The sequence below is a fragment of the Apteryx rowi genome, unplaced genomic scaffold (genome assembly GCF_003343035.1).
Source record: "Apteryx rowi isolate R43461 unplaced genomic scaffold, aptRow1 scaffold_145, whole genome shotgun sequence".
In the NCBI taxonomy this organism is placed as follows: Eukaryota; Metazoa; Chordata; class Aves; order Apterygiformes; family Apterygidae; genus Apteryx; species Apteryx rowi.
Genome location: NW_020447697.1, coordinates 1,567,557 through 1,589,117, shown reverse-complemented (window position 1 = coordinate 1,589,117; position 21,561 = coordinate 1,567,557). Strand labels below are relative to the sequence as shown.

The 21,561-nt window shown below is 42.5% G+C and overlaps 1 protein-coding gene across 1 annotated transcript; it reads left to right on the top strand.

Moving 5' to 3' along the window:
• The first annotated feature begins 356 nt into the window (after positions 1-356).
• Positions 357-20,532, top strand: CYTIP (cytohesin 1 interacting protein). The gene is made up of 8 exons (XM_026058294.1): positions 357-616; positions 4,811-4,860; positions 5,245-5,299; positions 8,857-8,959; positions 9,088-9,181; positions 9,973-10,042; positions 16,542-16,608; positions 17,367-20,532. The coding sequence occupies exons 1-8, from the start codon at positions 446-448 to the stop codon at positions 17,837-17,839; spliced, it is 1,083 nt and encodes a 360-aa protein (XP_025914079.1). The 5' UTR covers positions 357-445; the 3' UTR covers positions 17,840-20,532.
• The last annotated feature ends 1,029 nt before the right edge of the window (positions 20,533-21,561 follow it).

Sequence of the window (21,561 nt, the reverse complement as noted above, 5' to 3'; positions counted from 1 at the left end):
GAAGTGAAACGAATATCCAGTGAAAGCATTACTGTTCCCATCTTTGCCGAAAGGTAATCTGAGCGATGCGAGGGGTGCTGAGCAAGTAAAAGAGCGATCAACTTGAATTCAGGCAAGTTTCTAAGGCAAATAGTGCTTTGAACACAAATTATTAGGGAAAGTAGCAGCTCTTTAATGAGAATTGTGCTTGTGTGCAGGAATGGAAAAATAAGCAGATTTCTTTAATTGCCAGGCCTAATTCTTAACTCTCCTATGATCATAAAGCGTACTGAGTAGCACTGGTGATCTCAAGAAGAGATTTATGTAATACGCACCTAAACCACAAGTCACATGATTTTCTTTCCGTTTTCATGCTTTTCGATTGCTCGGAGGGGAGAGCATGTTTTAGTTTCCTCAGTCATGCTGCAGTATTTAGCAATGCCTTTTTAAATGACCTTCCACCAACATGTCTTTAAGAAGGCTCATTCAGCAAAATCACAATGCCGGTTTTGTAGGGTTCAGCGTCAGCTCAGCTTACGCGCCGTGCGGGGACCCGGTGTGCGGTTCGCAGATGGATAATAGAAGAATTCAGACCCTGGCAAACACGGTGGGGACCTTTCCCCGGGGACGCAAGCAGGTATGTGGTTGCTTTTAACCTTCTGTAAGGCTCGCTCCTGACAGGAGACCTAGTTGTTTTTCTCCGTTTGCAAGTATAGGCGGGAAACTGTAGAGTTTTCAAAGTAATTTTAAAGATTTTCTGTGGAATCTAACAGGCCAGAGTCAACTCTTGCTTGATTTCAGGAGGTAAGAGGGATTTCTGTAGCGTCCGTTCAGCCCAGCATGTTTTTTGGATTATAACGAAATCTTTAAAGCAACCGGAGCGTGGCAAGTTTCTGAGATGAGCGTGCCTAAGAGGAGTCCTACCTTTAGGGGACTTCTGAACATGAAGTGCTTTTGCGACTGAGATCCTGTCCAGGCTGTATTTCTTCTCAATTTACAGCTGTGCTGTGAGTCAGAAGAGGCTCTTGTTGTCTGGGTGTTTCTTTAAACTTGAATTTACTTCGGTTTAGTGGCCTCTTTGGACTTCTGTGGGCTCTGCCACTCTCATAGAAAGCACTTCTCATGAGTTATTTCCATCTAGATTTTAAATTATTTTGCTGCAGGTAACGTTGCTAGTTTGGTTGTCCCTTTTGTCTTTGCTTTTCATTCCTAAGGCGGTAAGTTTCTGGTGCTTGGAGTCCGACAAAACTCTCTTTTGCTGTTGCTATAAATTGTCAGCTAAGCGATTCTGACTTTTGTCTGTTTGTGCAGCAGGAAGCAGCCTACATAGAAAATGTTTGCAACGCTTTATAAACAAATTATTATGAGAAAGCTTGTACACAGTATTTGTGCACTTAAGGCTTTGCTTTATGCAGTAACAGAAGTGCACTTAATCCTTCTTTTTGTACAAGTCTGGGAAGGTAACGCAAAGCCAGAACCAGACAGAACTTGGGAATGCCGTTGCTGAATTGCGTTTAGTGACAAGTGGTTGTGATAGAGAAACAGTTTGTGTGGCAATCGTTCCTGGCTCAGAGAGAAGCTTACGATAATGGCCGTGACGTGGCCACGTTCGTTAAAAATAAATTGCAACATGTGTACATGGGGCGTGAGAACCGCTCTGCACAGAGCGCTTACCTCATCCCCGAGTTCTGCAAAGGCCGATCAGCTTGGATTTACGTGCATCATTAACCCTTTCACCTTATATGCGGTTTATTATTATACGTGTCAGCTCTCTCTCCTTTTCTCTCCCCATGTAAGTGCACATTTATAAATGTTTATATGAGTGGTCACACTGTGGTATGATTTTATACTGCTGCAGCCTGAGACGTGTTTTATTATATTGACTAACTCTACAAACGTGCTGGTGATAATGTAATTCCTCATCTGTGGTCCAGTGGGAAGAATCAATGTTTAGGACTGGTCCTGGCTTTTTTCAGGGTCCTCGCTGGGCACAGCTCTGCCTTGCCCTGAGCAGTCCCAGGTACTCGCTGTCGTGACCGTGCATGCGTGCTCTTGGAAATGCTATGCAGCTGCCACAAGCGACTGCAGAAACAACTGTCTGCAGCTATCTTAGTTTGCGTGTGCTTCCTGCCTTTTCTGGTAGCAATGAAGGTATTAAGTTTATAAATGCCCACAGATTTTTAGGGGAAAAGTACCAAAGAAGTAAGGGTCTTAGCATAACAGAAACATGATTCTGGCACTGCATAAATAACGGTTACAGTGCTAACTGAAATGAGGGCAATCCCTGGCCTTCAAAATCTTGAATGCTAGCTTACCTTAGGATTTTGAAGGGTCCCCACGTGTTTGAAAGATGCCACAGGTGATTTGTGCCTGAATCGTGCCGCTCTCCCTTTTAGAGGAATATAGCTGCCTGCACACCCCTCAGGGTAAACTAGCGCATCTGCAGTCCGTGGTGCGGGATCTGCTGAGCACAGAGCTGATGCTCCGGTCTGCGTGGCTCAGGTCCCTTATTTTCCATAGTGCATTGCAATAAGGCAAGGCTATTAGTAAAGAGTGAATATTCTTATTTGAAAGCAAAGGGCTGCCATGTTTTTTTTTTTTTTTTTTTGAAATTATGCAAAATAAGATAACAGGATTATGGACATTGCAAGGACCAACGGGATGTCTGCCTCAGATGCCCTATCGAATGCAGGGATTTTCTTAAAGGCCATGCCTCTTGTCTTTCCATTTTCTAATGTCCTAAGAAATTAAATCTCCAGCAGTTCTTTGGGAAGAGTTCCATGCTCCAAGCAGTTTTGCTGTCAGAAAGATTTTCTGGGGATTCAACCTCAAATTTTCCACTTGTACGTATGCTTTTTTCACAGTAGCCTCCTTCATCACCCTAGGTAGCAGCTTCCTGCCTCGAGATCCTTCAACTGATATTGCTACAAGAATGTCTCAGCCAGGTTACTTATGCTTACAGATTTCTCTCCTCTTTTGAAGTAGGTGTTCTTGAGTTTCTGAAAGCTAATTGTGGTCAAATTATTAACCCCCTGCACAAAAAAGCATTGCACTGCTTCATTTTATATTGGCTGATGGTAGCTCAGCTCCTGGTTTTTACCTTATTACGGAAAAGATTGGATAGCCAGCAGGTGGCCAGTTTTTTCAAATAAAGTTTGAATCAGTATTGCATTACTGTTTTCCAGTGAGGATGCCTAAACATTTTGTGGAGGCGTACAACTGAAGCAATATCACGATGTGCTCAGAGTACCCACTTTTTTTTTTTTTTTTTTTCTCTGTAGTGTTAGAACCTTTGATGTGCTCCAATTTTATATTTAAAGGATCTGGAAAAATGAAAGAGATTATGTATTGCATTTTCCAGGGTTTAATTTCCCATGTAATAAAAATAAACACAAATTCCCTCAACACCTGCTTCCCTTACAGGTTAGCGTCATGCTTTGCACAACAATTTCTCCCAGTTGATATTTGTCTTGCACCACTTCCAACAAAATCGCCTGCATGGGAGTTGATATCAAATCTGTTACTATATAAAATTACTCTTCATTTGGAAAGGAACAGCAAAACTGAGGGACTGCACTGGGAAAATGTTTTCTTGAGGAGAAAAGGGTATACCTTTTCCATGTCTTGTATGAAATGGTAGGAGTGCACAAAGATCTTTGGTCTGTTTGTTACTGACTGTCTACCTTTGCTTAATCGAGCTTGCTGTCAGCATTTAAAAGATGGCTTTCAAAATGATTATGAATTGTCCTGCAGTCCTTTATTTAAGTTTAATTTTTCATTGGACTGATCCCTATTTTTGGATTTAAAAAAAGTTAAATTCTTTATTTCAAGTTATGTCCCATTTGTTTATAGTTTCTTTGTACCGTAACTACATCCATTTTAACAAGCCTGCAGGTGGCTCAGCAAAATGGGAAATGCTTTCTTCTAATTCACCCCTACTTGTTTGCTCTTTGGGTGGATAGTTTCACAGGTGCTTTTGTACTATAGTCCTACGTAAACCATCAGGTTTCCGAACTGAGCTGGGGGATGGTGCTGGGAGGAAAGGCAGGCTCCTGGTCTTTGAAGGCAGTCTCTTTTTCTGGTCATCTTTCCTCCAGTGAAGTGTCAAACTGGTGCCTTCCAGGAGCCGCATGGGTTTCTAGAGGTGTAAATGAACTAAGGGAGAGGTTGTTCTAGTGCAACCTAGCTCCAAACCTTCTGCTACTAAAGGACAGAAACCACTATTGATCCAACAGCAGGCAGTGATGGCACAACGCGGAGATGGTGGGACGCCCTGACTCATCACGCCCCCCTCAAACACCCTCTTCTTGCTCTCCCCACTGTTTCAGTACCGCGGGAGATGGGGCTGCAATAACAGCATGGCCCACGTTTATGAAAGCGTTATTGTCCGTTGATCGCAGTGAGAAGTTAGGAGGCGAAATGTAAGTTTTACTGACCTGGGATGACCTTATCCCTCTGCCCATGCTAGGTGCAGAGCGTCGTGTCAGGGTGACAGGGTGATCTGACTGATGCCTTACTGAGCCCGTTCGGAGAGTTCAGCAGGTACATAGGCATTAGCCAAAGGGGGGAAAAGCGCCAAGTATCGTTCATCTCATTCTGTTTGCATCTCAGGTCTTTTCACACAGCCCTCAGATGCCCCAGCAGGATAGCTAGCCTGTTCTCCTAAGGATGGAAGGTCTTGGCAAACAAAGGCGGGAAGTGATCTGTTAAATGTGAGCTTGGCTGTCAGAGCTCCAGGCCCTGCAGTTTTCTCCGATTTACTGGTTTTAGTTGTACACCTCTAAGAATCGTGAACCGACTGACCTTTCTTCGCTCTGATTTCTAATTCCAGCTTGCTTTAGCCAGATCCAGTTCCTTGGGGGACTCCTCTGGGCCACAAAGGTATGAAGATCTTCTTTTATAATAATCACTGTTGCTTACATTTTTCTGCAGACATTAAAGGGTAAATATTTAGAACAGATTTTCCTGTGAAATGTGTGTCGTGGAAATCTTACAGTTTAACAGCCCTAGTGGGATAACAAAGCAAGGCAAAGAGTGGAAGTTGGCTGGTAGCCAGTACCTGGGAAATACAGGTGACATTTTAAAATTTAATTTGAGTAAGCAAAGGGAAATGGACTGTAATGTTTGAGTGAATGTATACTGATAACTCTGCTAGCACAGGCAGTAGCAACAAAGGGGACAGGATCATTTTCATTAGAAATAAACCGAGTGCAAGAAATGTGGCACCCTGGTGTTTACATGCAATTCTGTATATTTTTCTTACAGACACCTAGTCACCATCTTGAAAGAAGATAAAGAGACATTTGGATTTGAAATTCAGGTAGGACTTAAATGATGAGTGGAGTCATTTGAATATAAAATATGGCACAAACTCTTAAGTGTCACATCCTCAAAATTATCCTTGGTCAGAATTAGGTTAAGACTGCATTGGGCAGAGAAAGATATCTATCAGTTCATCATGAAGTTCAAAGTGCTTACAATAATAATACAGAAATATGATGGATTTCAAAGGATTTTTTCATAGGGAAGGTCACAAACCAGAATTTCTGATCTTGTCAGAAGCCAGAGCACTAAACTTAGCAGAAATCTCATCTAAATCCTGATATGAAGCTTGTAATGACAACACCTTCTCACCACCTTAAGTGCAGCCTTACTGTTATAAGACTGCTTTTAAATCCTCGCTGTTAGCACACCTCCCACCCAAAACAAACACAAATCTCAAAACCCAAAATGCAGATGGTGGTAGGATGAGAATATTAAGTAGCATTATCTATTCCTGTTAAATTCCATTTGTAGACTCTGTATGTATTTAATGTAAAATGCTTTTCACAGTGCTTTTTTGCTGAATGGAGTTGTTAGAAGTTGTTTACAATTCCTGCGATAAGAGGTGCTATACAAGCATATCCTATATTCGAGACAGACCTGACTTCAGGCTCAGTGTTCTTCAGCCTTAATGTCTCTGTCTAACTCTTACAGGCAGTCTTCCAAAGCGTCAAAAGACAACTTGGAATGCAGTGCCATCATTAAAGTATTATGAATGCTTGAATATTTTGTGAAAGAATAACATACAAAAATATTTTCATATACGTATAGGTCAAAAAACTCTCTCCAAAAAATACCTTATAGTAGTGTTTTGCTATTGCCTTTAAAATAAACACAGATATGTATTTTAGAAGTAGATATATGGTTCTTGTATTTTTTTAATAAATAACTGCTAAGCTTGCTTTTTTTGAGTAAATCATAAATTCTCTGTTGCGTACAGAAGTCAGTAAATCATCAAATAGGAAAAATAAGATCTGATTAGGAGAACTAATAATTATAGATTTTAGTTCTACAGATTTTTCTCACAGAGCTAAATTCTAGATCAGTAGGCCTGCTAAAATCTCTGTTTATAGTGTTTATAGAAACTATATCTGGATGCTATGAGACTTTTTCCTTTTCAGCAACACCAATACTATAAAATATGCTTGTGTCAATTTCCACACTTTGATTGGATCGGTATAAGAATAAAATGATGTCGTTTTCATGACTAGCTAGTTATAAAAAAAAATCACAGGACTCTTCCTAAATGACAGCTGGAATCAGCTGGAATCTGGTACATAACAGAGCTCTACCATTCGTTTATGCATATGTATTCTTTATCTGTTGTCTGTTTACAAAGACAGCATGATTACAGCTTTACAAAATAGCTAATAGTGTGATATAAACAACATGGGTAACAGTAGTAGAATATATGAGTAGCATATTTTGAAATATTCTTGAGGAAGCATTAGACATTTTAGCCAAGATATTAACCAATTTTATGAAAGAAGGAGCTGTTTCTGTCCTACTAGTGCGTGAAACAGAATCTTCCCACTGCCCCTTCTATTTTACTTACTGTTTCTGCAGTGCATCTTCAAAGCATTTACCTACATCTGTGCACAAAGGGAAAATGCTATTTTCAGTGAAATTAGCATATTTGGAAAAGCTTAACTTTTTCAAATTTGATTCTGTGACTAATGAGTGTGTAAGTGTTCAGCTCATGAATAGTAGAGAGCTTTCAGAAGTGAAGATAATTGAGTCAATTATTGGGCTTTTGTATAAATTGACAGGGCAGATTTTCATTATATGTGACATTCTGATTAAAAATGATTGTTCTTGGTATATTTTATTCCTGAATGTACATTCATTGTGAATATTTTGCTAGAAAGTCTAGGCTGTGAAAAGGCGGTATTTTTCTGGTATTAAGGATCAACCATTACTTAGAAGTTATAATTTCATTACTATAATTTGCATTTAGGCAAACCAGAATAGGATGATGTGATACTCTAGGTCTACCACCTGCAGGGAGCTTATGAGAACTACAGTGATGACTGAATGCCAGAGTTTCTCTCATTTTACTGATTCTTCTAGTACTTCCCATTTATGAAGTGGAGTTTGAAAGTAAGATTGATGTAATGGAGCTCCATATCTGCCTAGATGTTTGCAGACCAGAGACTCAGAGTTGTATGTCTCTCCCCTCACTTTAGCCACGTATAAGTTAGGTATCCACTCTTTAATAATTGCCTAATCTTCCACAGTCCATGAAGAGAGGAAGGTGAACAGACAAGGAAGTACATCTTACTTGTCTTAAGTAGACGTTAATCATAATTTGGAGATGTCTGCCTCTTTTTGGTGATTGTAGTGGAGACTTTAAGCTAGATGACTAGATACCTCGTTTCAGGTGGCTTAAGTTAGGTGCGATGGATCCCATCCTGCTTGTCTAGTTAATGTCACTCAGGCTGGTCTAAACTTTCAGAAAGTGAGACCTACTAGTTTGAAACAGGGTGAAAAAAGCCAAGTGTGACATGCTGTTTTGAATGTACAGTGGTATATCCTTCAAAATTCTCGTGCTTCACTTGGCCTTCTTAGTTCAGCTGAAAGTTTTACTCCTGGTCTAAGTCTGAAATCACTTTGGCCAGATAAGTTCTGAAGTCATCCTAGTCTTCATCCCTATTTGTTCCATGTTGACTGAGAAAATATGGGAATCTAACATAACTTCTTATATCTGAGGTAGATTTAGCTATCCTAGGTTTTCAGGAACTTCAGCTTCAGTCATGAATTTTGGTAGGAGAATGTGGTTAAATATTGATGTTTTCATACAAACAGATATTTCCCATCTTTGCAAGTATTAGAGATCTCGTCAGGTTGCATTTTCTACTTTTGCATATTTTTAAATACATGTCGGAGTTGATAATCAGATGATGGGTTTTACATAGAATTATTTAATGTATATTTAAATTTATAAGTCAAGAATAAAAAGCACTTTTTTCAAGAGGGATGAGAGAGGGACATGTAGATAATGAGTTCAAGAGACCAGAAGAGCAAAAGTAGGTTCAACTCTTCTTGCTCTTCAGTCATCCCACTTAACTGATATATCTTGCAACATCTGATGACTTGCACACCATTTACAATGAGTACAAGTCAATCTTTTGAAAAGCCTGACTTGTGCTCTAGTATGTTGTGACTGGGAACCTGAAGTGTCATTCCAATTGTAGTATAAGCCAAAAAGTAATCCATGCTAATAGATGATATTCTTGACTGTAGTTACTGAGTTTTTGATAATGAATAACCAACTTGCTTTAAAACTACATTTTGCAAAGACAATGTAAAAGAATCTATCAGGCAGTCAATTTTAGTGTCTGCTGTTCGCTGTCATAAGAGTTCAATTTCTAATTGTTAAGTTATAAACTTCTTGTGTTCTCATTTTTATGGTAATATACTCTGCACATCACAGGCTTATCATTTAAAGAAGTGTAAAAGGACCATGAAATCAAATTAGGCTGTATGACAGTATTTTAATTTTTAAATGTTTTCATGGCTTTTATATTGGTGATGTTGTCACTTTGGTGTTTACAGACTATTAGATTTCCACACGAAAAGGATTACTCCCTGGAGGTGTGCACCCGTGTCTGCAAAATTCAAGAAGAAAGTCCTGCCCATCTTTCTGGCCTTCAGATCGGTAACTATTCATGTTTCCCTTCTGTGGGTAGCTTTATTTTACTTTTTTTCCAGTTAGTTTTAATAGAGAATGTGGAAAGAATCCATATGCTGAAGATACTCATTTTAGCCTGTATTTAACTTTAACAGGTGATATCCTTGCCCGTATCAATGGAGTGAACGTTGATGGTTTTAGTCACAAGCAAATAGTAGACGAGATAAAATCTTCAAGGAATTATTTAAGGTAAGCATCTGTCCTTCCAACTGTTTTTACTTTAATAATCTCTCCACTGGAAGCCAAGAAATCTTCTCTGGCTAACCACTAGTCCTTATGCTGTCTCAAGTGTAAAAGGTCAGATGTATTTTGGTTGTGCAGTGCCATGCTCTTATTTTAAAGTGAAAGTTTAAGAAAGAGGGGGGGAAATCCTAGAGACACTGCAGAGATAGGTAGCCAGAGTAGAGTTGCTCTTGGACCTATGGTAGGGATGAAGCTGCAGGTTCTTCGAGGGCACTTTGCATATACAACCCCCAGTGCTTCCTGTCCCAGGGCTGTGGTCTGGAGTTGAGTCCTTGGCTGCGTCTGTCGCAGAACACGTATAAGAACGTCAGCTGGCCAAGAACGTTGCACCGCTCCTCCCTTTCTGCTAGGCTCTTGGATTCCCCTTCATGTGTTCACTCATTTTTGGAAATTAGCCCAGTATTTTCTTATTTTCTTCTTTTTTTTCTTGTCCACACCCTCATGTTTGGAAATTTCCAAAGCAGTTTGACTCGTCTTACACAAATAATGCTGTTGCTGAAGACAGCCAATTGAAGAGAGTTAATAAATATATTGGGGTGTATTCCAACCTTCCATAGGTCACTGAGTATTGTAGAAAGTACGCCGTTCTGGAGAGTAACTGTGCCGATGAGGCTATCTGTGCATCACCTAGGCGTTGGGCATTTCTGCAGGGGAAATGTGAGCTGTAATAGCAGAACTGAAAACATTTAAATAGCTTCTCTGTGCTTCAGTACTGAAAATGTTCATTCTTTACACAGATTAGAGACTGTCAATGAGGCCATGTTTTTGAGGAAAATGGAACTTGAAACTAAGCTGCAGATATTGAAGGTAATATAATTGATCTGTCTTCAAATGCAGGAGGTCTGTTCTGAATCGGTTGTTAAAAGCCTTAGGCTGACGTTCCTGAAGCTGGGTTCACCTGCAGAGAAGTGGGGATAGCAGACACGTGTGCTTACTGCCTTACCTGTCACCGAAATCGGGAGAAAAACTCCTTAACACCAATGCAGCATTAAGAAGCAGGCATTCTCTTTATTACGGCGCCAGGTACACGGGGGACAGCTCCACCCAGTGTGCACACCGTGTGTCATATCATCTAAAGTTTATATTGCTCTATCCTATGCATATGCATTAAATTTCCAGGAATKATTATACATATTCATTCTATTTCCTGGAACTAATTTTCATATTTACATAGTTATTACGCATGCGGTCTGACTCTCTGGGGGTCTTCTGTGGGGGTCTCTGGTGGTCCCTCGTGGTGTCAGAAGAGGTGTCACTCAGCATCTTGCCATGAACTTTGCTCTGCTTTTCCATACGTGGTCTCAGCTTGGCTTGCTTCCTTGTTTGAGGAAAGCTGTCTTGGTCCTAACCTTGGTTCCCACTGGCTTCTGCTGGTTTATCTGTACTTTCTCAGGATGTATGGGTCGCAGCTGCACCGGTGTCCTTGGGTATGTTGGTCTGAGGCTCCTGTTGAGACTCCTTCTTGTCCGAGCTGGTAACAGTTGCCCCGTTTCCCCACCTTTGAGACTCTTTCTTGTCTGGGCCTTTCGGTAGCATACCAGTCCTCCCTGGTGCTGGTACTGATCCCACAGGTTGCGGCGCTCCTTCAGCGAGGGCTTCTGCTGTCCGTTTCAGAAGCCGTTGCGTGCTAACGGTGTGAGTGGGGACGACTCTCGGACCCGCTGTGCGAGCAGACGGGTAGAGCCTGCTCGCCGGTTGGAAAGCGCCGCCCCGCGGTGCCGGACGGGCGAACGGGCTGCCGAGGTGCTGGGCGCCGGCCTGAGACTCGCGCTCCCCATCTGCCCCTCGCCCGGGGTGATCCTGGACACCTCGGCCAGAGGTGCAGGAGAAAACGCAGGGATTTCCCCCCGCGAGAACACTGCCAGGCTACGACAGCGGTTTCACAGGCTTTCAGCCTGGATAAGGCTCTAGTCTGACTCCAGCCTGTTGCAGACTGAAGTTTTATTCCGGATTAAGACAAGACGGGAGTTAGGCTGACGCTGAAGAGCGGAGCGCTCCAGGCCGGCGCTGGGAGAGGAGCTTTGTGAGCGAGACGCTTTCCCATCCCAGGCTTGGTGGCTAGCTTGAGACTGCGAGCACCAAAAATAAAGACTGGGTGGTTAGGGAGGGCGCGCTGCGCTGCTTCGGAGCTCCCCTTGCCTCGCCTGGAGCCCCGTCTCCTCGCGTGACCGTCCGTGGTCTTCGCCGCCTGGCTTAAAGCCCTGAAAAACGAGGACGCGTTCGACCCGCTGTGTTCCTCCAGCGCTGCACGTGTCCCGAGCGCGCAGGAAGCAAGGTGGGAAGTCCGGTTCTCCCTGAAAACCCATGGACGGTCGCACAGGCAGCTCGCAGACTTTACGTTTTAGGGCTGGACGGGGTCCTCCCACGGAAATTTTGGCGTTTTCTGTAGGAGTCAGAGTGTTTTTTACATCCTGCTAGAGGTTCTGAGCTTTCAGAGATATTTTTACTGTCTGAATTTAGAAAAAAAAAAATCTCAAATTTGAGAAAACTTCATAGGTTTCTTTTTAATTAGGTTAATAAAAAATCATTTTGATAACTTTGACCTCTTTTTAACTTTTGTCAGATTAAAAATTAACTAACATTTCAAGTAAACAAAGAGTATAAACATCATTTTGAAAATGTCAAAACGTGGTGTTTGGGCAATTTTGAATTTTTTTTTTCCCCAAAATGTAAAATATAAAAGATTAATGAGAACAGCCCTTTCCTGCAGACACCTTCATTTTGGCAATTTGTATTTTTCCAGGAAAAAATACTTCGTTTAAAAATATTAAACTAACCTGACTTTAAAGTACCTGCAAGATAAATACTCCTAACAATATCTCTAAATATTTCTCTTTTAGCTATGCCCAGTTGGTAGGCAATCCTCTTTATGTAAAAACAGAACAGTATATTTAATATATTCTGTATTCAGAAAAATCAAAGACCATCTTTCATAAGCAGAATAAGCACCTCTGACTTATAAAACTTCCATTCTCCCTAATGAAGTCTGAGGCGACTGAGTTTTGGAGCAAGACTTTTCAGTGCAGATGCTCTGGAGCTGCTGTCTGTGTCACTGCAGACAACCGTCTGGTTACACTGCTGTGCGTAAAGGCCAGGGCTTTGCAAAGCCGGGACTCTGTTGAGCTGAGGGAGGTTTTTTGTTTTTTTCCTTATGGCAATTCTGTGCCAAAACCCTCCTCACAAGAGTGCAATACTTTTTAAGAGTGCATTAAAATTAATCCGGCTAGACTAAGCCTCATGCCAAATGAGTGAGGCTTGTCAGAGCTGAGCAGTGGGAACAGGGTTTGCCATATGTGGTGTTGCCCATAAAATGTAAGTTCTGCCATGGGGAGAATTTTATTTTGTAGTACTTATCGTGTTGAAATCAATGTTTATTTAATTTGGTTTGCTGTATGAGAATACAGCACAGGAAGTTGTAATCTGCTGCATGACACTGATAACTTAGAAAACATAAATGTTACGTGTGAGAGCTGGATAGCGAGGAAAGAACACTTAGGACAATGGCTGCAAAAGCAGCATTATGCTCGACGTCATTTCAGTCTAAAAGGTGGGCAACGATAATCTAAGAAGTACTGGGAGACTACGGTGAGACTTGCAGGGGCTCGGTTTGTCCTCCAAAACTCATTAAACTCCTCTGGGTTATGGAGGATCCCTTTGGAAACAGCTGGAGTGATTTTAGACGTTACTGCTCCGCAGCTGACTGTTATTTTTTCTCTGCTGGAGGTAAAATTAACCAATAGGCTGTGGGACGCTCTCAGCTTTCCACAGCTGGAAGTGCTAAAATTTTCCTCTGCCACAGCTAGATCATCTGCCTTTAACATTGAGGGTTTCTTGGTCTCTCAAATGTTAGAAAGCTGTAGGAATGAAGAGTATGTGAGCACACTGTGGATTTGGACTTGCGTAAGTGATACAGAATTGTGCCTCTGCCCTCTCGCTGTGAAGGAGCTGTGACGTTTGTGCGACTTCATGCTTTAGGCAAGTCTTCTTTAATTAGAGATTTAAGCTGTAAAGCATATCAGTGAGGCGATAAGTAGGAAGCTTGAACACGAGAGGCCAGGGAGCCTTAGATGCAGTAAGGGCGGGTGCCTGTTCCTTCGGCGAGGAGGAGGAGCGAAGGGAAGCGCGGGCTCCGGGAGGCGGCGGGCTACACGAGAAGCTACTGAATTAACCGATCTGCATTGTGTTCCCGGATTTTCTGCTGGCCTCCTCTTTGACCTGAAGCAAAGATGCTTCTTCCTCTCCTTTTCTTTTCAAGCCTTTTTTTTTTCTTTTTATCCCTAGAGAAGGGATCTTTCACCATTAGGTGTAGCACTGCGGCACCATAGTGCTACTGGCACTGTTTTTTTTGGTCCCTGGATCTGGGAGAAGGCGCTTTCGTGCGCAGTGCAGATGGTGTGGTCCTGCTCCGTTCCCCTGCGCCAAGGGGATTTAGCCAGGTAGGACGTGGTGGGAGCACCGTGGTGTCCGGCCGCACTGCTTGCATCGTGCGGAGCTGCCGCGTGACCGCGGCCTCGGGGTGCCCTGGACGCCGGAGCTGTAACGAGAGCGGCGATTAGGGCAGCCAAGCACGCGGGCTGGCCAGACATCTAGTCCAGAGACAGCTAGAAACGAATCAGATGTCAGAGCCAGATATTTCCTCGCTGCGATTAACGAGAGCGCAGCAGCGGATCGTTACGCTGGCAGCCGGGAATGCCGCTGCCGGTTGTTAGCCGTGCGGACCTGGATAAGTGGTCTGATAGGTCTGTCGCGCCTAAAAGCTGCAGGGAATACCGGCACGGAGAGGAAACGCCGTCAAGCTGCTGCGCGCTGCGGTAGCCGCGCTCACTCTGCGACTGCAGAACACTGGTGGAAACAGACCGACTTTTCTGCTGCACGAGGCTGCTAGCTTTTCTTTTTGCTGAAGTGCTTCTGGTTTTGTCCGGAGTTGAGCGGGAACAGGCAGCTTTCCCAGCTGCTGCCCTCTCGCTTGCTCCTTTGGGTCACTCCCGTCCAGGCCACGTTCAGTGCTGCATGACGAGGCTTGCAGCGCGGTCCCTTAGAAACCTGGTCGAAAGAACTGGGAAAGCTGACAGAAGCAAGCCGATCCCCGCCCCTTCCAGGGAATTTATAAACCCCGGATCTGCTCTGTGCTCTCCTCTGGTTCCAAGAGGGCAGTTATTTAAATAACAGTTGTTTCCCGCAAGCGCCAAACCTCTGCAACAAGAGCTGTTACAGAATAAAATGTGGGTGACGACTGGGCCCTGTACTTTCACATTAATGTGGGTACAGTGGAAAGAACCTAATTTTGTTTATAAATGTAAAAATGCCACGTATCTGGTGTTCTACTAAAGGGTGCGTTCAGTAGCTGCAAACTTGTGTAACCGCAGCTGCACAGTAAGATGTTCATAAGTGCTAAGAATCGCTGTGTTTTTGATGTATCATTTCATAAATGTGGTCTGTTCTCCAGACACGGTGTGAACCAGAACAGCCCATAAAAGTACACCGTAACCGTGAAGTGCACTTCTTGTGCCCTCATGGCAGTCGTTTCAGCTGAATGGGCGTCTTGGCAGCGGCAAGCGGGTATGCATGCATCGTTTATTTTGAAAGTCCGGTCGCTGTTAAGGTGTAATTAGGTGGGAGAAGCCATAGCTAGGTGATTGCTCTTTTGGTTGGGTCTGGTTGGGAATAAAGAAAATCTTTGGACACCTCCCCAAAGATAACATTTCTTGCCTATAATTTCCTAGATTTAGTCAAATTATAAATTTCTAAAAAAAAAAAATCAGTTTATTCAACACTGTGTGGAGCTCATAAGAGCTAGCTTCTCCAGACTGCCTTCTCCCTTCATCTGCTCCGAGTGTAACGTAGCAGCTGGACATGACAAATGCAGTTCTGACTTTGGAAAGCAGTGACCGTGCTACCAAACCAAAGCAGTTCTGTATATGGATTCAGAGAGCAGATCAGCACAGCAGCAGCTAAAAAATAAGTTTTTTTCTGGGACTAAGTATGCTGCACTGGAGGGGGTGGAAGCAACCATCAGTTGCTGTGCTCTCTGGCAGTAGTTACCCAAGAATGAGGGCTGTGAAGTAGAATGAAGTCTCAGACCCTCCTTAAAAGCTGCCATTGCTCCCTTTCACGGGTGAGATTGTTTTAGTGTCGTATGAATGACTTTTGTGGGGAAGCCGGAAGTACAGTCATATCTCTAATGGGGCAAATGCCATCCAACTGACCTCTGTGCCTTTCGGAATCAGTGCCCCAGGTGTCTGCGTTTGGCTAGAATGTCTAAAATTCGCTAGAAAGTTAGTCCCTGAGAAGAAAAGATATGAAAAGGCTTATTTTCTAGTGCTCTTGTGCTGTTTAGTAAATAGCGAGCGACAGGAAAAAAACGGTTCACCCCTTCACCCCCTCTTCCTGCTGTGTGGATTGCTGCTTAGTCTCTGCCTTGGTGCCAAGGACTTTTGCTTCAGATTCTGCTCGCAGGATATCCTTGTGCTTTACCATCCTGGAGCTGGCGTGTGGTTTTCATTTCTTTGCTTGATTTTTCTGCAGTGTGGAAAAGAAGAAAGATGTGAAACAGTCCGTATGAGCTTAGTCCTGTCAGTTTGAGGGCACGAGCAAATGATTTGCCAGTCTGTCTGGCTGTGTGCGAGGTTCACTGAGTTCATGCACATAATTGAGGAAGTACCTACCGCGACTATCTCAAGGCAAACTTTTAGCTTTTTTTTTTTTTTGAATCAGCTGTGCAACTGTGTATTTGTTATATCAAAAGTTGACCTGCAACAGAGAAAAAATTATTTATGTTCCTGAATATTAGAACGGTATGTCTGTAATGATAGGTATAGGGAAAAATAGCGTTATGTGTTCTTATCTATGACGCCAGGGCATTGTAAGCTGTGACCTCCCTGCACTGCTCTGCCAGAACCAGGAAAAAAGGCAAGCGTGGCCCTGCTCGCAGTTGCTCAGCTGTACCATTGCAGGCAGGTTTCAGAAAGGCATCAGCTGTGTTGAGCTCTTGAATAAAATCTGTTTTCTCAGTTTGGTCACTGACTACAAGCTGCACACTTTCCAGAATTTTTTTTTCCAGCCTTTTACTTTTTCGAATTACACATTTAAAGTACCTCAACCAAAGCACCCAGGAAAGTAATAGAATCATGTTTTCTGGAAGAAACTTGCTAAACTCCAGGAAAATTCTCTTAGTCCTGCTGGTAAAAACAGAGGCATACAACTGTTTCCTGTAGATGAATTATATTTTTGAATATGCCATTTTCTTTGAGTGTTTTACGCTTCTGTGAAAGTGTGTGAATGACAAATAGCTCTCTATTCTTCACAGCAAACTTTGCAGCAAAAATGGGTGGAGCTCCGATCTTTGCACTTACAGGAACAACGTTTGCTGCATGGTGAGTCTTCGTTTCCGGTTAGGAAACCACAGGACTGCTACAAGTCTTTCTGTGGAAAATCTGTCTGCTGAGTAAAAAGCCATTTTTTAATTTGATTTTCATTTGCTTTCTCTTTCCCCTGTTAATGAGGGCACTGGGCTGGCCACTGGGAAAGTTTTTTTTCAGGGACAGATGAATTTGTGTGCTGCTTGACTAATGCAGACCAAAGGGTCTTTTGCATCAGTTCTAGGAAAAGAGTTGATGTGGCTTGCAATGTTTTCTTTTCCCCCCCCCCCCCAATTCTTTTTTCAGAGTTAAAAACAAAACTAAACAAAAAAACTCTTATTTGTGGATTGCCCAGGGAACAGCTTTAATTCTGCATACAGGGGGGAGTTAGAGGTAGGGAGCACTGCACGGTTGGGAAACACAGCTCGCCCGAAGGAGAAGAGGCTGCTGCCTGAGACGAGGTGCTGGGAGCGATATTCCCATATTCCGCCTTGGTGTTACAAATGCTGTAGAACTCTTCCTCCTACGCCGGCTGGAAGAGATGTCACCACATTGCAGTAAGGAAGACTGGGGGAAGGAGGAAATCTGTATGAGATAAAACTGATGACATCAGCTAAGCAGACAGGGAAAAATTATCAGCCTCATCTCTCCTCAGTGTCATTTCAAGACGGCTAGTGCCGAGCTGTAGATTGTCTTTGCTTAAATAGACTTCCTGCCCTCTAACCTTGAACAAACTCCATCATATAATGCTGTTCTTTGACGTCTGTTTCTAGGGGAAGTGAATGACAACGTTGTCCTGAATGCTCCGGAGCTGGAAGAGTCTAATTGTTTTGGTAGCTGTAACATGCCAGGACCAGTCTTCCCGATTAAGCCTCGCTTCTCCAGTGAAAGCAGCTCTAAAAGCCGCCTGAGTTCGATGACAGTGGACAGTGAGGATAGCTTCTACCAGGCCGGTGCCTTCGAAGATTCTGCTGCAGAGAGCCTGAGCCGTCAGTCGAGCATGGATGACGACTGCTTCTTCCCCAGGGATAGTGACAGCGCTCCGGGGAGGTCTTCCCTGAGGAGGAACAGAAGCATCAGCCTGGCCAGCAGCGGGTCCATGTCCCCCCTGTGGGAGGGAAGCGGCTGCCCTAATAATTTTGGGACGCTCCCACGGAAAAGTAGGAGATCAAGTGTCCGAAAGCATCTTTCGAAATTCATTCCGGGCCTTCATCGAGCAGTGGAAGAGGAAGAAAGTCGGGTCTGACATCATACATGTCATCTTTGATGCCTGGGACTCTGCAAGCAAGCCTGCGGTGTGGCCTGGGACTGAGTGCAGCACCTCACCCAGAAACACGTAGCAGATACATTTTTTCCTCTCCTCACATAACCTTACAACAGGACTGATGATATTTAAAATGCTCTGGTTTTTTTCTTAATTATTATTAATCACAACACACAGTGGACTTCTTCATTAACATGAAAAATGGCTAACTCTGAAATGTTGAGAACCTTTGCAAAACTTTCTCAGCATATTTAGTATTAATAATAGTTTTTAATTTTATGCCAAAATTATAGCTATTTATTTCCTGTTACTGAAGTCATAGTCTTCAAAGGTCTTTAATAAAGCAAGTGCTTCTAGTAAAACCAATGACAAAGTCCCATTGGAAACGGAATGGAACACGGAGTGTATGACAGAGAGAAACCCCAGAGAGCCATATTTTGAAAAGAAGGGCGGTAATTATGTGTGATTTACAGGGGTGTGTCGGAGTGGATCAGGAGCACTCTTCTGAAGGGAGTCTCCCGGTTGTCCCCTCCTTCCTGTGCTTCTGGTCACAGAGTGCCTGAAACGGATTCCTGTCAGATGAAACCCAACTGGAAGATGTGCTCCAGCCGCGCAGGCGCTCGGCCCCTGGGACCAGACTAGAGCTGGTCTGAAGGGACCCTTTGCCCTCAGGTACGTGCACAGCGTAGCTGTCAGGCTCAGCACCAGGTGTTCCGCTACAGAGCTGCTCATAGCGGAGGTTCATTATTCTTGGACACTGCTATGGCTCAAAGACACGCTCGTTGCTTGTTTCGGAGAAAACTGTGAAGTCTGCAATTGGCCTTCCAGTCATTACGGTGGAGACCAGTTTCCCCCAGTCAGCCATGGTTAAAGGATTAAAAGACATTCACAAAGTAAACTCTGGATTGTCATCACTTTCCATCTCTTAGTAACCATATTATAAACCATATAATAATCTGTAGTTCCTGTTTTATCAGTTATGATCTGACCAGTTACATATAGCTGATATCACATGTCATGGTAAGCTTTTATCATTCCAGTGAATTCGGAATAGAAAGATCGCTCTTGAACCCATAGAAGAGTCCCAGAGCTCTTCCACTATGTTCATGCACTCAAACCCACTATCTGTGTTCATGTTGCACTGACCTGGTTCCAAAAACAGGTCTGTTTGTCTGGGTGGAAGGAGCACTGGCCACCATGACTTATGTAAGCTTTTGTTAAAAAAAAAAAAAAAAACTTATTAGTGAAGAAAAAATGTAAAATGCTGTTGTTTTGGGGTGAGGGGAGAGAAGAAAGTGGTAGTCTTAAAATACGAGAGAAGCGTTGATCTGTGGTTCTCAGAAATTTGAGTAGGTTGTGAGTTTTGGATGAAAAGGGTGTTTAGATGAGCTGTGTTGTTCCCCGGCTGTGCAGCTGCAGGTTTAGCATGCGGAAGGGGGGAAGTGGTTTTCTTGCACAGCAAGCGTCAGGCAGGCGTTAGCTTGGTTAGTGTTAGTGCTGCCCTTGTACTTAACAGCAATGATAAATTGAAGACAACTGAAAGAGAGAACACCAAAAATGCTGGGCAGATGTGTAAAAAGATTTGTTATCTCCAACAAAAGAGTGATCTAGGGGAGAAAAAGGGGGAGGAGTGAGGAGTGCTAGAGTAGATTGGATTAGTTTTGAATAGAAGGAAGAAGAATAGTCTAGGGGCAATGAATGACTGAAATAGAAAACAGAATATAGTTAAAGGGCAGAAGAGAGACCATGAAATAGTTTTGTGGTCTTTTGTATGTTTTCTGCTCCATGATGCTGTTTTGGCAGCTCAGGTTCTGCAGTGCCCTAACCAAGTCACATAACTTTTTTTCTGCAGTTCCTATCAGGCTTATTAGAAGCCATTTTTTCAGTACTGTGTGTATGGTCAACTCAGTAACATGTCATTTAAATGTTCGGTATCTTCACCATCAGCCCTTGAGATTATTGCAGTCAAATAGGCTTGCCAGAATTTTGGCAGATTTGAGAAGACACTCAGGAGCATACAATGATCTAAATATATAGGTCAAGTGAATTTGATCTCTGTAAGGTTAAAGAAGTAACCTCAGATGATTGTTCTGCAGGAACTAGCAGGATTTGTTTTGCCTTTGGATGTAATGAAAAGTTCAGATATACTCTGGGAAACTCCTTGCAGAATTGTACCTTCTACAATTTGAAAGACTGCAGGAAACACCAGTACTGTTTAGATTGTTCATAAAAAAAGTTAATTAACTGTTTACATTTCTTCAAGAATAGAGATTTCAGGCAGTAAAGATTAAATTGATAGTTTATATGAAATGATTTAATAAGTATGGGTATAAACATGAAGAAAAGGAGAAATTTTATTTCTCCGTCATGCAAAACAGAAATAGGTTGTTAGTTCAGACCAAGTAAGGTAATTGTGTTTTCCAAATACAATTGAAAAAATTCTGAATGTAATTTTAAATGTATTTAGCTGCATGTCTTGTGTGACTCATCTGCCTTTTGACTGAAAAGAATATGCAGTTATTTACAATTCAGATATTACTGTGGCAGGATTTCCTAGTCTTTTCAGAAACCTGAAAATAAAACCAATAGCTTTCCTCAGAGATGAACCTCAAATAAAAACAACTTGTTCCCAATACTTTTCTAGCTAATAAATGCTGCTGAGCCAGCAGAATCTGTATTGGCTTCTGTAATTTTTCTTAAAAGGGTTAAATAGATTGTAATGTGGCAGTCCTCCAAAAGAGCTTGCGGGAAATCATGAGATTCTTGCTCCATTTTTATGTATAGGAATTGTGTTATTTTCACTCTGCTGAAGAAACCCCCCTGAAGTTCAGAGACTTGAGCCCCTCTCCCTGTGGGTTCAAACTCCAGCACTTGGGCCTGGATGTGGCCTTTTGGTCTGACACTTGAATGGAGCCAAACCAGATCTGTCAGCCCAAATAGGAGGGTATTTGAGTTCTGGTTTGGGCTCTTCCTTGATTTTCCTCATTGGACCTCATTTCCGGACATCAATTTTTTTGCCTGTGATTTGCTGTCTCAAGATATAGTTTTACTTTTCTTTGCCAATAAAAGCAGCTGAAAGAAGAAAGAAAAATAGAGATTATTTTTAGTTGGATAAGTTGGAGGTAAAGGTAGATATGTGGGTGTCCAAGTGAAAGTGACTGTGGGCACAATAACCAGGAGATCTGGTAAAGATATCGCAAAGAGAACAAACAGATTTGATATTTTAGAAGGAGCTTTAAACTCAGTCATGTTTTTGCAATTTGGTAAGGCAAATATCATCATCTTGTAACTCCTGCCAAGTGACTAACCTAATTTATTAGTAGGAATATAACTAACCCAGCTAATTTGCTTATATATTCTTACTAAATTATGCCTGGGAAACTGCACTTGCAAAGTTTTGAGTCCATCTCAGAGCTCCTAGGCCTCTTGAAATACCTAGATTTTGACAAGATTAAAGTTCATACTTGGTTTATAGAGTTGCAAAGAAATGGACTAGGAATTCCTCAAATGTGTTAACTTTCACTTGCAAGTGAATGTATGTTCAAATTTTCTGGGCTTACTGGAAAACATGTAGGCATCAGAGAAGGACCCTTGTTTGGTCATACAAATTAGTATAGTTAGCCAATGCCTAACTGAACATGCATGGTATTTATAAAATATATACCATATATTACATATATCTAAATCAGAGACCTGTACAGCAT

Bases quoted from the DNA above. Each gene is read 5' to 3' on its own strand.
- CYTIP (XM_026058294.1), top strand. From the start codon at position 446: ATGTCTTTAAGAAGGCTCATTCAGCAAAATCACAATGCCGGTTTTGTA. The intron at 4,861-5,244 runs GTATGAAGATCT...TTTTTCTTACAG, and splicing joins GACTCCTCTGGGCCACAAAG to ACACCTAGTCACCATCTTGA. The intron at 9,182-9,972 runs GTAAGCATCTGT...TTCTTTACACAG, and splicing joins TCTTCAAGGAATTATTTAAG to ATTAGAGACTGTCAATGAGG.